Source organism: Hemiscyllium ocellatum, chromosome 24 (assembly GCF_020745735.1).
Source record: "Hemiscyllium ocellatum isolate sHemOce1 chromosome 24, sHemOce1.pat.X.cur, whole genome shotgun sequence".
NCBI classification, from domain to species: Eukaryota; Metazoa; Chordata; class Chondrichthyes; order Orectolobiformes; family Hemiscylliidae; genus Hemiscyllium; species Hemiscyllium ocellatum.
Window position 1 is genome coordinate 24,793,358 of NC_083424.1, and position 17,518 is coordinate 24,810,875.

General features: G+C 37.6%; 1 protein-coding gene across 2 annotated transcripts in view; it reads right to left on the reverse strand.

Moving 5' to 3' along the window:
• LOC132827318 (ABC transporter B family member 1-like) overlaps positions 1-17,518 on the reverse strand; it is a 194,391-nt gene that overhangs the window by 15,671 nt on the left and 161,202 nt on the right. For both annotated transcript variants that reach the window (XM_060843962.1, XM_060843961.1), the window contains exon 19: positions 3,879-4,001. In XM_060843962.1, the coding sequence (XP_060699945.1) occupies positions 3,879-4,001 (123 nt within the window). The remainder of the gene's footprint in view (positions 1-3,878; positions 4,002-17,518) is intronic.

Genomic DNA, 17,518 nt, shown 5'->3' on the forward strand with positions numbered 1-17,518 from the left:
TAATCTGCACTGTGTCTACCTCCCTATAGGTGCTATCCATGTAAGCCTCTGCCTTGCAGATGCATGACAATGATTATAACCGCTGCCCGAGTTCTAAACTTCAATTCAGTCTTGTACAATCAGTATCTTTTATCTGCTTTCATATTACAGTCCCTAGCACATTTTTTTTAAAAAAAAAGTGCCAAATATCCTGGCTTTAAGCAATCTTCGAGGCAATGCTCCAGCAGTTCTAAAGAAATATTTTCGCATATTGGCTCTAAATCTAAAGTGAAAGCTTAACAAATTCTCTGGATATGGACACTGGTAACTAGACTGGTTCTAGTCCATCCCTATTTCACTTCAAAGAGAATGTGAGTCACCTCAGAGTTGTACAGCACGGAAACAGGCCCTTCGGCCCAACCAGTCCATGCCAACCATGTTCCCAACTAAACTAGTCCCACCATCTGCAATTGGCCCATATCCCACCAAGCCTTTCTTTTCATGCACTTATCGAAATGCCTCTTAAATGTTGTAACTGTACTTGCATTCACCACTTCTTCTGGTAGTTTGTTCCACACACAAACTACTCTCCATGTAAAAAAGATGTCCCTCGTGCCTTTTTTAAATATTTGTCTTCGCACCTTAAAAATATGCCCTGTGATTGTGAACTCCCCCACCCTAGGAAAAAGACCCTTGCCATTCACTTTATCTATGCCCCTTATAAACCTCAAAGGTCACTCCATAACCTCTGATGCTCCAGTGAGAGAAGTCCCAGGCTTTCCGGTCTATTTTTATATCTCAAACCCTCTATTCCGGCAACATCACTTCTTAGACTATTGCAGTTTATACAGTGACAGTACTCCAGAAGAGGTAGTGAATTCCAGGATTTTGATTTAGCAATTTAAAAATTAGATATGTTCAAATCTGAACAGTGTATGACCATGCTGTCAAACACTTAAAGCATTTTTCTTTATAAAGGACTTATATTTAAATAGTCACATATAAAGTAATAAGCATTGCAAGGCAATCCACCGGAATGATCTAACAAAATGCGACACAGGATGAGAAAGAGATATTAGGACAGATACCAAAGTGTCAAAGGTGAGTCTTCAAAGGCATCTTAAGGCAGAACCAAAAGGTAGAAAAGAAGGAATACCCCAAGTTTAGGGACGAGGCATCGGAAAACAAATTTATCAATAGTGGAACATAGAAAATGCCAGAATTGGAGAAGCAGAAGGACTTGAGTGTTATAGATTGCTTCACAGATTGGAACAGTTTGGCACAACAGGAGCTTAAAAACAAAGATGAGATTTTAAAGAAAGGATGCTCAAAGTAGTCAGAGAACATAAAGGTAAATGAGTTTTGTTGCATGTTAGGACATGAACAGCATGGTACTGGGTGAAGTGAAATTTGTGGAAGATGCAATGGAATAGGCTATCCAGGAAATGATTAGGGGAGGTAGGAAAGAGGGTTTCCATAGATGAGATGGATAACATTAGAGTAGAATTAAGTAGCCTGAGCAATGCTTGTAAAGGTCTCAGGCAAGGGACATTCAAATTAAGTAGCGAATGATGCTATGTTTAAAGTCACCATCCTAGAGCAAAGAAGAAAGAATTCACCATAGTTCTCATTCTTAATTACTATCAAGTGGGTCCTACTTGGACGTACAAGTCTAGAGGTGAAGATAGCAGCGAACCTAAAGGAATATACCCAAGCAAACAGCCAATGGTGTTTGGGGCTGGAAATAACACTGCTCCAAAATGGAACATAATATGATGGGATAACAGAAAGCCTGATTGGTCTAGTTGCAGCTATACCATTCAAGATCGAGTGGTATGGTGCTGAAACTGTGCAAAATGTTGCATGAGTCATAATGCCTTGGAAATACAATAATTATTAGTAGGCATTTTCCAAAGAGTTACTGGAATTTTTTCAGTGGAATTCCTCTTTGAAATCAAAGCTGATAACACAGCATTGAAGAGAAGCACCTCTCCTACTTCAAGGCACCTTTTTAATCACATGACCAATGTAAGAAATTGTCCATTTCTTTTAATAGCGAACACTGTGAAGTTCTCCTTCAATATAACTGAAGGCTCAATCAATATAAACTCTTCAAAGTGAAAGACTTAATGGTTCAAGGGCCTTTTGATCTAAGCATCATCTGTTATTTCCTCCCAGAGAGATGATATTTAACGTCTGCCTCCAACAGAAATATCTAGATCTTAGGACGAGGGCACAAGCAGACCCACGACCCTGATTTCAATATACAGAGCAGACAGCTGCTGTTAAATTCTTCTCATGACGACCCTGGAGGCTGAATACTTAATATACAGCAAGAAAGACTCTTACTTACAAGGACTATTCTGTATGAGAATCATGAGTTGGTCTTGGAAAATATATTGAAAGATGGGCAAATGATTGCAGAACAGATGTCCATGTATACTTCTTGCAATTAAAAGATTACAAAAGATTGCACTAAATTTTAAGGACACCCCCAACCCCCTTGATAGAATCACGAAGGTATACATTTACCATGGTAAAGAGTAACTTGGCCACACTCTAGGGAATGAAATCAAGAGGATCCCTGCAGAGTGCATATGCTTTCTATCATATTCGTCAGTTTGTTTAGTCTGTTTCAAGATTAATTTTGTTTATTAAAAAAGAAATAATGCTTGCCAAGTTTCTATTGTGCTTTTAAAAAAAAGGTACAGAAAAGAATCTGCTGTGCCAGCATCGAAACCATTCTTTTATTTGGCGATACTAATGATTATCAACAAAATGAATGTAGATTTGAGTTTCAGCTTGCTTTCTTTACCTGAATACACTGTTCCCAAAATAATAAAATAGTTTTGCAGTGGAAGAGGATAGGCAGATGTCAGAGAATATTTAATGTGGAGTAATTTGAAGTAGGGAGGAGGAATCCGACCACAAATATTAGTTGGTAAAACTGGAAAAGGAGTAGAGCAACCAAAAGATTTGGGGGTTCAGATACCACAAAATCTTGAAAAGTGGATGGACAAATAGTTAAAATTCTGTTTTCTAAAATATAAATTTTCAAAATAGAAAAGATAGGAAAAAAATGTGCAGATAAGCTGCACTTCGATGATTCAGGTACAAAACACTTTATTATTATGATAGATGAGAGAAAATGCGGCATAGTTGCAAATTCTTATAACAAAGAAGATTAACAGAGAATCTGACAGAGGTAATCAAAATAACAGCCATTTTAGAGGCGCATTTTTTAAAAGTGACTGAATAACAAAGGTTAAAATCATATAATCTAACTTTTGAAAGAACTATAGTCTCAATCTTCTGCTCTTTCCTCATGGTTCTCTAATTTATTCCTTCTTCAAGTTGATATTGAATTCCCTTATGAAACTTAATGCTGCATCAGCGCCCTTCACTCTTTCAGTGGTGCACTTCAGATTGCAACAAGTTGCTAAGTAAAAAAGATTTCTCTTCATCTCACCCAGATTTTCTAGATCTTAAATAAAAAACAGCGCTGTTTTCTTAGGAAATGAAACAATCTACTGAAACTGGAAGCAGAATCCTTATATCTACAAAAGTTGATATATATTTAAAAAGAAAATGAGTAGGCGAACTGAACTAAGCAAATAGCTTTTTCAGAAAGCTGGCACAAATTCAACTGGCCAAAAAGATCGGCTGCATTGTAAAATTTCTGAATACAGCACCTTGAGCAGCTTCACCATTCTTTTTTAAAAGTCAGTTAATATTTTAGATTCTCATTTATATGATATGAAGGTCATATTTAATTTCTCAATTAATTCACAACCGAAAGATGGTCTCTTAAGAGTGCAGTAATCGACAGGACTACAGAGTTTTTGAAAAAGAATAGATCTCCCCTCACCCCTGAAAACTAAAATAGTTTCTCAACTTACCTTAGAGGCATTTCTTACAGTTGAAAGCCTGTGTGCAATTACCAAAACCGTTCTCTCTTGCATAACCCGATCAATGGCCTCTTGTACGAGGTGCTCGCTTTCTGCATCCAATGCACTTGTAGCCTGGTAAACCAGAAAAATGTGAGAGAGAAAATCTGGCATGTTTTCATAATCCACTCAACATTCAATCAAATCATTTCAATGTCCACCACAGTATTATGGGACTTCGCAAATGCATAAGATTATCAGGGTTAATGTAAACCAGAATTAAATGGAGCACTTAAGCCTGAGTTATATTATGTCCGTTATCTATAGCAGCAGGAAACAACTGTTATTTCACTTTAGGGCAATAAATAATAGCCAGTCAGAACAGTATTGTGTGGTTTCTTCCCCCCCCGCAAAACCATACCATGATTGCAAACACAATTGCATTCTTGACAAAAATCTACAGTAGAATATTTCTAGCCACTGTACATCATAACATCTTCAGATTTGTTTAGTATGTAATTACAATACCATTGCATATTATAACCAAAGCAATTCTTGCAACTTGCACGTTTTGTTTCCTTTAAAGACCAAATAAACCCAATTAATTTGATCTGTTCATATTTGATCCATTATATTAAGAATATTCAGAACTGAAAAGTCCTCAAGGGAATATCATTTACTGGAATGGGAGAGGGGATGCAAAAAGGGGACAATTAATACTTCAAGTCTAGAAATTCATACGATAATATGCTTTACATAACATTTGGTTAAATAGGAGATATGAACTGTGAATACACAAAAATAAATCCTGCAGACACAAGCGCACAGTGGAGCACTCAGTTGGAATGCAGGTTGGGAGATATAACTACAAATGCTGCTGCACTCATTTTCTAACAGATAAAAAAAAATTCAAAGCAACACCCCACCAAGGAACTAAACCAGAACTACCAAGCACATTCTTGAACCATTATCTGAGAAATCTCCGATTTAGGGATAAATTATTTACACTAAGAGTAAAACCGACAATTTGGGAACAAATTTTTACCTAAGTTGTTAGTTTACCGACTTGAATTTTTTGATCATACTAACATGCATAAGCGTCAAACCTAAATCTTCCAAGCAACAGTACAATCGAGTGTTCTGGAATGGCTTTGAGAAAAGATTTACAAAAATAATTTCATGTATTCAAGAGTGGTGACCTGGTGCGGCTGTAAAATAACAAAATATTTTCATGACAAAAGGTAAGCATTTTTAATCAGTAGTTAGTCTACCATTTGTGAGTAACTTAGTTTAAATAACTGAAAATGACAAACACTGTATTGCATCATTTACCAATTTCTTTGGTGCTGTCAGATTGAGGAAATTACATGCTTAATTTCTCTTTTTCCCCCCAAGAAGTTGCTTATTAGTACCCATGAAATAAACTGTTTTAAACGTCTACCCAAAGGTCTGCAAACCACCAATCAGCATACATTGTGACAATTCAATTTGGGGATATGACTAGTCAAATGAGTGAGGCTGGTTTCCTGTGCAATTTTTCTTTAAAAATAGCAAAAACATTGGTGGGAATATGATTTCCTTTGGATATTATTTGCTCCAGGAAAATCTTAAACTTCAGAACTGGTTTGGCCAATTTTGGGTGAATTGTATCAAGTAAATACTTGAATTTTTTTTAATCTTTATGAAAGGACAATCATCTATAGCTTGCAATTCATGATCAATAGCTTCAGCAGTAAGTTAGTGGATGGCCCAATAACAACTAACTTCAATGCATAATATCAGTTATCGATGTTTTGATACCCGTAAATGAAGTGTAGTGGTTTAAGTTGAACCAGTGTTCTTTTCTTTTGAAAGAATGTTACCTAAATCTTTGAAGCAATGGCCAGATATCCAGTTTGAACTTCATACACGACACTTGACAGCTGGAACTCTTAGTTTTTATGATGGATTGGAAAGAGAAGAAAGGTGAAGTGAATTTAAATCTGACTAAAAGGCTCAATGTAAAAATAAGGTTCAGAAATTCATTCTGCAGGAGACTATCCTTATCTAACAGCAATTAGCAATTATAAAAATGTCATGTTGATGGATTAGTGGTGACCCTCAGTACTTGCATTGATTTGCACAACTGGAGTCAAATTGAGGAACCAATTAACTGTTCCAAAACTTGACCAGTTTTAAATTCTTAATTCTATTTTTAGAATCTATCGTTAGTATTATCTCCAGTTCCCAACACTAGCTCTTACTGATCAGCATAATAGCAAACAAGCAGTTCATTGAATATTTTAACCTTAAATCTATGCGAACTAAACAAAAAAAAGTGTTTTATTAAGAGGCTTATTCTGATACAAAAACAACTTTGAGATTTGGATTGTATAGGTATATTGAAATAAAACAAATCCTACACTTTTCCAAGTTGAGCACACGCATTTCCATCTTTTCCAAAATCTAATAAGCGACTGGAAATGTATCAATTCTGTAATGCATGGTAAAAACAAAATGCAGTAGTGTTTGAGCAGATGAGACCTTTGAATCTAGACTTTGTATTCATGTAAGTATCCACAATACAAGCTAAGAGTTAATATTATCACTGGGCAACCCTCAGCATCTTACGTTAGCCTTTAGCACAAGAGTACAGTGGTAGTGAAGTCTTGTTTTAATTATATTGGAGCTTGGTTAGATCTCACCTGGAAATCTGTGCTTAGGTTTGGTCTCATCACCTCAGGAAGGATATTACTGCCATACAGGGAGTGCAGCAAATGTTCACCAGACTTGTTCTGAGGATAGTGGACTGCCCTATGGAAAGAGATTTCGCAGACTTGGCCTATATGGTCGAGAGATTTAAAAAATGGGAAGTAATCTCACTGAAACTTATAAATTACATAAGGGATAGACAGGCTAGATGCAGGTAAGAAGTTTCCTTTAATTAGGGAATCTAGAACTGAGGGAACATTTTAAAAATAAAGTGGTTGTCATCTAGGTCCAAGATGAAGAAAATTTGCTTTTACTCAGTGAACCTTCAAAATTCTTTACCACCAGAGGGCTGGGAGATTCTTGCCAATGTGCTGGGCAAAAGGCCTTGAAATGTTCAATTTTGCACTTGTTCATATCTTATCTCTCACATTCACTTCTGTTGAGGAATCTTCCCTTTCAATTTGCTATAAAATAGCAATATTTTACATGTAGAGGCACAGTAGAGCCCACTAAAGAATATGTAATTCTGGAGTTGATATGTAATGAGGCAGACTTGATTATGGAGGTCAAGTTCAAGAAACCCCAAAGGGGCAGTGGCCATAATATAATAGAACTCACCCTGCAGTTTGAAAGGGAGAAAGTGGAATCAGATATAACAATATTACAATAGAATAAAGGTAACTGCAAAGACATGAGGAAGTTGCTTGCCCGAGTTGATTGAAAGGGAAGTCTAATAGGCAAGACAGAGTAGCAACAATGGCAGGTGTTTTGGGGGGTAATTTGGATGGTAAAGCAAAAGTTCATCCCAAGGAAGAAACATACTGAGGGGAGGATGGGGTAACTCAGACCCTGAAATATGTCATATTAATGATATCATGGTTAAACCGTGACTTCAATGTTAACTGTTTTTTCTCTCAAGGTCCCTAAAACACCTTTTACAACAAAAAGAAAAACAATTCTGTCTTGAAAAATTCAAATGATCTGGTACTTAAATCTTTAGAAAGAACAGTAACCAGATTTTCACTGTCTTTTCTTAGGAAAAATGGTTCCTTATTTTACTCTTAACTGACCTAGGTCTAACTTTATTATGTCCCTTCAGATTGGTTTGCCAAATGTTGCTCAATTCCTACGCTTTTTTCATTGCAATACGATGACACCCACACCCTCGCTAATGAGCTGTGCTCTTAGAGGATCAGAATTTCCCAAACACTTTGGCATCAGCCCAAGAAAATCATAACCTTGCCACCCACTAGATTGATTGCTATCCAATTACTATCCAGTCCTATTAATGTGAAGTATTTTTGAGCTAAAAAAGTTCAAATCATCCATCAATAAAGTTCAGGTTAATGCACTGGAGAAAAACAACAGACAGATGCTCTCAACAACAATACAAATGCATGAAAAATTATGCATCTCCAAATTGACAAGAATTGACCATACATGTGAAATGAATCAAATTTCTGACTTGGTTGATAAACAAGAATTTTGAATGATAAACTTTTCTATGGTGCATTTTCAGTTTTCCTACTGCTATTCACACCTTTGATGATCCTTATTATTGACTGTTGCCTGGTAATGCCCATCACATATTGATTTGAGTTTGGTAGGTTTCCTAAAGTTGCTCCCTCTTACTCTCCAGGTGATGACATGCTGAGTTGCAACTATTGTTATGTGATTTTTAACTCCGTTCTACAGAACTTAGTATTATGCTATCTGGTGTAATTCCAAACTAAGCTAATGGCAGAATTTATGAAATACTGTAAGCAACACTTTGTACATAGATAATACATACATGGATGCAAAATATCTTTCCTGAATCTATCTTTGGGTAACTGAGTAATTAATCCCAATTAAGTGTGGCTATTCCAAAATTAAACTAGCAGCTGCAAACATGAAAGTTTAAGTTGTCTTTATCCAGTGTTCAGCTTCAGCCTGAACACGGCTTGAAAGGAGAACAAAAAATTGTCATGGCCCAATTTGTTCGATGTTACAGCAACAATGTAAATTGCTAGCTCAGCTGATTATGTGTGTAATATACTGTCTCAGCTACACATTACCTAGCAATAGCTTCTATAAAAAAAATCCAGACAGCTCCTTTACAGTACTGTTTACTTATGGGTGAGATTTTATTCAGAGCTGAAAACAAGATGATCAGGAAAAAAAAGTCCTAATTTATTTTTCAAAACAAATTACATTCTGAACATGCTTGCATAAAGTTAGAATTTCTCTTTTCCATAACATTCTGATTCAATTTGGAGTTAATTTCCAACTTTGGCTTTTATTGCCATACACACCAAAACCAATTTCGAAAACATGGTCACCGATTCAAAATTTATTAAATTTTAACTGAATTGCAGAATATTTTAACGGATTTGATCAATAACTGAAGTTAAGACCACGTTACAATAAATAATTTACACTGATCCCATTTGTACAGTTGGAGATCGAGTTTTATAATAGTTTTAGGATAGTTTGGATTCCATTTAAATAGTAATATTGGCTTCGTAATTTTTTTTAAACATGCAAATTCATGGAATGCAACTTAAGTCAGTTTTTTTTTTAAAAATACAAGCCAATTTATAAAACTAATCATACACAGGAAAGAAGCTGCACATTTCTATCCAACAAAAACTTTCATTAATTAGCTATTCAACAATAATGTCCTTGAGCATACACCAGCATGCTGTAAAGGATGTGAGTGGATGTATATATTGTAATAAAATATGGAAAAATATCAAATCAACCTCTCAGAATCAGAATCTTGGCGTGTTAGACTGTGATCCCTACCATGTAATACAAGGTAAGTGTTCACTTTTTTTACCTCATAATTTAAGAGCACATGGAAATATAAACAGATATCTACCATCAAAAACTTCATGTACTACCATTACATTTTTATTGCTGATATTATGAGACCAAACATAAAACAGGCAATGACATCAGTGAAAAGAAGTGTTCTCGAGGTGGTGGGCAGTTAATGAATGAAATGCACAGCTACCCTGTTAGCATCTGAAGGACAGAAATAAATGAATATTTTGGACGTTAATACCACCAGATGTTAATTGGCCAGCAAATTTTATACATATCGTAGCTTCCTTTTCAATTTCTGAAACAGTATTAACATTTACTGCAGTTTACACCCTCAACAATTTTATAGCCTCAACAATGCTGTTTTACCTATTTTTCTCAACGACCCATTCAGCGATGTTATTACACACCACTGGAATAGGTGGGACGTGAACCTGTTCCTCCTGGTCAAGAGGTAGGGATACTACCACTGAGCCACAAGAGTGCAGCATTCAAGTAATTTGCAACACATGGAAGCAATTTTAAAAGATTAAATTAATGACTGCAGAGAATTCTCAAAGTAGTTTCCATGAAACAATTCCTTCAAAATCAGTAAAAATGATTACACAATGTCTGTCCACCTTAGGATGCATTAAATGGCGAATCACTAATTTTGAACACATGCTACATGCTCCAACACTTCAAGGTGAACTTAACTGACACAACGTATGACTAGCTTATTCATTTATAAACCCTAACAGACTTACAAGTCAACATTTTCATACCTCTTTGCTATTCCCTGTATTGTAAACCTTCATAATGCATTTTGATTTTATAGTTGGTCTTTAGAGGTATATTTTTGTGATTTTGCATCACTGTCGAAATGAATATTTCAGAGGCTTATGCTGTGTTTTAATGCAAAACAGAGTCTTTCACAAAAAGTAGCTGAAATTAATTCCAAAAAAATTCACTAAATAATTAATCCTCCGTACTCTTGTATTTGCTTTCTAGAATATGATTTTTTCAACATTAAATTTTTCTCAACTTTACACAGGGTGTAGATTTAAAATGGACTCCAGAAGAAATAGAGCACATCAACTTTGAATTACTATTGTTTAAATATATGAATATTTCATTCTACATATTGATTAGTGTTCAAATCTGTCGTTCATATCAATCTATAAAATAAGCGTAAATTTTGTTGAAATGGATTATTTTATTTTTACTCATTTTGTGGAGTGTGGGTGTCACTGGCTGGCCAGCATTTATTGCATATCCCTAATTACCCTTGAGGTGGTGATGGTAAGCTGCCTTCTTGAACTTTTCACCTGTGAATTGACCCATAATGCCATTTTGACCTAGCAACAGTGAAGAAACGGCGATATATTTTCAAGTCAGGATAATGAGTGGCTTGGAGGGGAACTTGAAGTTTATTAAACTCATCATATTTAGTTCAAGAATTTTAATGCAAGACATCTGTAATGATATTTCTTTGCTTTTAAAAAAAAATTGGGAGGATAACAAAACCAGGAATTGACACATCATAATTTTGCAGAAATAATTTTGTCAAATTATGGCATGGAAAATGTGGCTGCTTTGATAACGTTCTTACATTATAGAGATCTAATTTTGATTTTGTCACATTTTTACAGTAAGACAATAAAATACAGTGAAAAGTTTCAATTGTCGCCACAAAATGGCACCGTCAGAATAATTTAAAAAAAGGAAGATATAGCTTGAAGAAAGTCCATTGGCCCTGAGCCAACTCATCACCTGCATTTGAATCCCTCCTTCACTATTTTGTCGCCATCTACACTGGACCCAACCAACACCGAAGTCGTTGATCTGCAGGTGCCATCTTTATTGTTGGATTGATACTCCTTAGCTACTGCCTCACCTGCGCCAGACCAACCAATGCCAGTGTTGCATTTCTTGAACACTGGGCCTACCTTATTGATGCTGCTGTGATGCCCTTCTGCCATTACTTTGCAGTTGTCAGTGCTGGACACAACCAGCAAAGTCACTAATTCTCAGGCATCATCTTTTGCTGCTGGGCCTACCTTACCAATGTCACCTCTGCTGATACGACAACAGTCAATTCTAGGTCCTGTGTTTGCTGTGGAAAACTAGGGACTCACTCTCCTCTACACTGGGCCCGCTGATGGTCTGTCCCCTGGGACTGGCTGGAGGCTTGCACCCTGGAATTACTCAGGATCTGTGCCCTGGGCTCTCACCACTGCTGATGACACTCAAGCTCAGGACAAGGTAAGCAAGTGAAGAGAGGGAAAAAAGGGACCAAAATGAAAAAGAAATGCAGTCAGAGGGAACAAGCTCTGGGCAGGAACCCTACCCCACTGGACCACTGAAATACTTAAAAGAAATAAAATAATCCTTGGAATCCCACAAGTCCAATTCTTTTAGAAGCACATGATTTGCATGGACATTAAATGGTTTGTAACAATTAACAGGTAATGGGTAGGTGATGTCTTAGTGGTATTATCGCTAAACTATTAATCCACAGAGTCAAGTGGTGCTGGAAAAGCACAGCAGGTCAGGCAGCATCCAAGGAGCAGAAAAATCTATGTTTTGGACAAAAGCCCATCGTCAGGAACAAGGCTAGGAGGCACGGGGGTGGAGGGATAATTGGGGGTGGGAGATAGCTGTGAGTGCAATAGGTAGATGGATATGGGGCAAAGGGGACAGGTTGGAGGGGAAGGTGAGGCAGACAGGTGGGAAGGAAGGTGGATAGACGGGGCAGGTCATGAGGATGCTGCTGAGCTGGGGTAAGGTGAGGGGAGGGGAAATGAGGAAACCGTTGAAATCCACATTGCCATGGTGTTGGAGGGTCTCGAGTCCGAAGGTGAAGCATTCTTCCTCCAGATGTCAGGTGGTAAGGGAGTGGCGATGGAGGTGGCCCAGGACTAGCAGGTCCTCAGCAGAACCGTGTGTGTGTGTGTGTGTGTGTGTGTGTGTGTGTGTGTGTGTGTGTGTATAAAATTGTAATTAGAAGTATATCAATCTTCTGGAGGATTGTAGGCTGAAGGAGATTAGAGAGATTGAGGCCAGTCAGCTCATGAGGCAGATTTGAAAAGAAGAATTTCAAAACGAACATATCATTTAACCAAAGGCCAGCAGAAATGAGGGATCCTAGGAGTCAAGGGTGCAGGAAATTTGAAAAGCATTAGAACACAGATGGCAGGACTTTCAATGCTTTAAAGTTTACACAGCATATAATGTCACAGACTAAACAAGTGTATGTTAGAATGGAGGGATACAGCATGGAAACAGAGCTTTTGGTCCAAGTTGTCCATGCCAACCAGATATCACATAACCTAGTCTCATTTGACAGCATTTGGACCCTATTCCTCTAAACTCTTCCTATGCATATATCCATCTATGTGCCTTCTGCATGTTGTAACTGTACCCACTTCCACTGACAGCTCACTCCATACACACACCACCATGTGTGAAAAAGTTACTCCTCAGGTCCTTTTAAATCTTTCCCCTTTCATCTTAAAACTACATCCTCTAGTTTTGGACTCCACAACCCTAACCATGCTCCTCTTAATTTTAGAAACTCCTCAGCCTCTGACGCTTCAGAAAAAAAAAGCCCCAGTCTATTCAGCTTCTCCCTATAACTCAAATCCTCCAATCTTGGCAACATCCTTGCAAATCTTTTCTGCACTTTCTCAAGTTAACAACATCCTTCCCATAAAAGGGTGACCAGAATTGTATGCAATACTCCAAAAGTGGCCTTAATGTCCTCTAAAAGTGCAACATGACATCCCAACTCCTATATTCAGTGTTCTGACCAATGAAGGCAAGCATCCCAAATACCTTCTTCTTCACCCTGTCTCCTTGCAACCCCACTTTCAAGGAACTATGTACCTGCACCCCCAGGAATCTTTGTTGTGAATCAAGTCCTGCGTGGGCAGGGGGAGGTGGTGGTGATGAAATAAAGCCTCAGCACCAGAGACTCGAAGCAGATCAAATATAACCTTACATTTCAGGATAATCCTGCAATAGTAAGCAACTTTTTGATAAGAGTAGAATCTGATCCTGCTTCAAATGGTCCTGCTGGACCTGGCCTTTAATGGATAAATCAGTTGTCCACATATCTATTCATGTCTGCATTCATAAGACAGAGGAAGCACAATAAGGTCCACATCCAGGACAACAGCCTGAAACTGCATAACATACCTTTGAATACAGAAATAATTGTAGAAAACGTTGAGGAAAATTTAATTGACTTTCAAATGATGCTGTTGTTAACATTTGGTCAATTTCAGAAGGAATTGTTTCTAACCCAGGGAAATATTGCTTATATCTGAAACAAGACATTTTACACCTTTCCAATTAATTTGGAGCCATTTGTCACCATAAAAATAATAAATGGCAAATGATTTGGAATGGTCCACATTTGTCAACATATTACAAAACACAAAAGTTTCTAAATATTAGCATAATTTAATGCTTGCATAGGTATTTACCACTGTAATAATTTTTCATTATTTAAAAAAACAAAACCAAAAAAGTGTCACTGACACTACTAATCCTACATTTAGTTACTAACCCAATAGTATTTCAACATACTCTATCTTAACGTGAAGGACTTATTTTTATATTTACACTAAATAATCACAAAACAGCAATGCTAAACACCAACACAAACATGCATAATATAAGAACACGACATAGCTTAGAAGGTAATGAAGAATTATTAATTAATTTAAATTAAAAATGGATTGGGTAGTTTCAGGCCAACTTTATTAAGAGAATAAAAAAAAACTTGTTTACTGGTAATTTAACTACTTAGTTGATTGATTTTCCAACTAGACTGCATTAAAATTAGACTGGTTCTTCACAATCCCATTTATATTAAGACATTCAGATCCTACTTTTTTTTGACTTTTATAAATTACAGCATAACAAATCCCATAACTTATTCAGTAAGCTAAATCCAATGTCCAATGCATTGACGGAAGTTACGTTTTGTACAGGTTTATGCAGTTTAACAATAATGTGAAAAGAAAATAACAAGGATTATTTTGTAACAATGTAACATTAATGGATTGAGATGCAGTTTCTAATTTGCAGCAATGCTCTGGCACCCACCCAACTGAACACAGAAGTGAGGGGATCCAAAAATTGTGGAACAGGTATTCCTATCACATGGTTTTAACACCATATAGAACATGACCACGTGTTACAGTATAATAATATCAAGTCACAATTTCGAGTTGGGTTGAAGTAGTGTCAAGAAGGTTTCATGAACTTCCTGGTCACTTTGTAAACTTACTTAGAATAGACTGAAACTCAGACTGGGAGCAACCTCCTTGCACTCTAAAATTATTAAAAATGTTAAAGTAGTTGGGGTTAGTTTCTCCATGCAAATAAACCATGAAAATGTTAAAGGAGAGGGGTCAGGAGAGGTTATTGAAGTTTCCAGAACAAGTAATAGGACAGAGAGTATGTAAAGAATTAGAAATCTAACTTCAGGCACAATAGGTAAGGGGAAGATGGTAAGTCAACATACGACTAAGGGTGTTGTATTTAAATATGCACAGAATACAAAACAAGATGAATGACTTATAGCACAGATTGAATTTGGTGAGTATGATATGGATATCACAGATACATAGCTGCCAGGGGATCAGGGACAACATAAAAGAGAAAACATACAACATGGTGAAGATCAATGGGAAATCAGAGGATTGGTAAGCCTTTAAAACCAGCAGAGGACAACTAAAGAAGCAATAAAGAGGGAGATGATGGAATATAAAGGTAAGCTAGCCAGTAATACAAAAGAATGCTAGATTTTTTTTAAAGATACATGAAAAAGTAAGAGGGAGACAGTGGACATTGAACTGCTTGAAAGTGAAAACAAAGTAGTAGTCATGGGGAGCAAAGAAATGGCGGCGCAACTGAATACGTACTTTGCATCAGTCTCCGTGATGGAAGAAATCAGGAGCATATCAAACTTTCGGGGCAGAAGTGAGTGTAGTGACCATCACTAAGGGGAAGGTGCTGGGTAAGCTGAAAGGTTCGAAGGTAGATAAATCAGCCAGACTGGATGGGCTACACCCCAAGGTTCTGACGGGGATAGCTGAGGAGATTGTGGAGGCATTGTGGTGATCTTTTAGGATTCATTGGAGTCAGGGAGGGTCCCAGAGAACTGGAAAATGGCTAACATAACCCCTGTTTAAGAAGGGAGAAAGGCAGAAGACAGTAAATTACAGGCTGGGTAGCCTGACCTTGGTTAAGATTTGAGAGTCCATTATTAAAAAGGGGTTTGCACAGTACTTGAAAGTGTCTGGTAAAACAAGACTGAGTCAGCTTGGCCTCCTTCAATGGAGGTTATGCCTGACAAATCTGCTAGAATTTTTTGAGAAAGTAATGAGCAAATTGGACAAAGGAGAATCAGTGTACGTGACCAAGTGGAATTTCCAGAGTATCTTTGAAAAGATGCCATACAGGAGACTCCTGAATAAAATTGCAACAGACGATGTTAGGGGCAAAGTACTGACACAGATAGAAGACTGGCAGACAGGCAGAATGCAGAGAGTGGGGATAAAGTGGTCTTTTTTAAGATGAAACTGGTGACTAGTGGAGTTCCACGGGGATCTGTGTTAGGACCACAACTATTCACATCATACATTAACGATCTGGACAAAGGAACTGGGGGCATTGCTGCAAAGTTTGCAGGTGACACAAAGGAAGCTGGAGGGACAGGTATTGTTGAAGAAGTGTGAAGGCTGCAAGAGGACTTGGACAGGTTAGGAGAGATGGCAAAAAAGTGGCAGATGGACTCCAATGTTGAAAAGTGAGGTTATGCAATTTGGTAAGATGAATAGGTGTACAGGTTATTTTCTAAATGGGGAAAGCCTTGAGAAATGTGATGCACAAAGGGATTTGGGAGTTTGAGTTCAGGATTCGTTTAAGGTCAATGTATAGGTTCACTTGGCAATTAGGATGGCAAATGCAATGTTCACAGAAGTCCAGACGTTTACAAGAATGATCCTGAGAATGAAGGACTTGTCAGGAGATCTGTTGAGGACTGTCCTTGGAGAAGGTTAAGAAGGATGAGAGAAATCGTATTGAAACTTAAAGAATACGGAGAGGCCTGGATAGAGTTGACATGAAGATGCCTCTCCTCTAGGAGAAACATGGGCACAGCCTCAGAGTGAAGGGATAACCATTTAGTACTGATGTGGGGATGCCAATGTTGGACTGGGGTGGACAAAGGTACATGTCACCAGGTTTTAGTGCAACAGTTTAATTGAAATGACAAGCTTTTGGAGCACTGCTCCTTTGTCAGGTGAAGTAAACTAGTGTCTATTTCTAGTTCTACTTTTAGAACAGAAGTTGTTCTTCAGCCAGTGGGTGGTGAATCTGTGGAACTCACTGCAGCTGAAAGGCAGTTAAGGTCAAGTCATTGGATGTGTTTAAGATGGAGATAAACAGGTTCTTGATTAGTAAGTGGATCAAGGGTTATGGAGAGAAGACAGGAGAATGGAATTGAGAAACAGATCAGCTGTGATCAAATAGCAAAGTAGACTCAATGTGCTGAATAGCCTAATTCTGCTTTCTATATTGTAGTCTTGAGCATAGTATCTAGAATAAAAATACACTTTTAACTAAAAAATAGCACAATGATAGAGATTTAACAGACCTGAATAACTTATTGCTTTAAAAAATAGGGAGACTTAGTTATCAAAATAACTGGCCAACAAGATTCCTGTGTTACATAAGGAGCAAGAAAGACAATGACCTCCTTTCACTGTTCAATGTTGGGCGAACAAACCTTCCTCTGGGGCTGGATTTTATGGTCCCTGGCAGGACATGCTGTTGGTGAGAAGCATGCAAAATATGAAGGGCTAGTAGCCCACCATATTCCTACACAATCTCGAGCCAACACTATTTAAATGAGGGCAATGGGATAAGACACTCACTAGCTGAACCACCCTTAGGCTTATTAATGCCCTTAACAGATTTTAGGTGGCAATTATGTACCTCAATCTATTTACTTTGGTCAGGAGCTCGTGCTGCAGTGTTAATGGTCCTTTATCTGAGCCAGGCGGCCTGCTGGTGGTGGGGTAGGGGAAAAGCAGGAGAGAAGATGCTCAGAGCATCAGGGGCCTCTCCTCTAACCTCCCCAACCATGATATCATCAT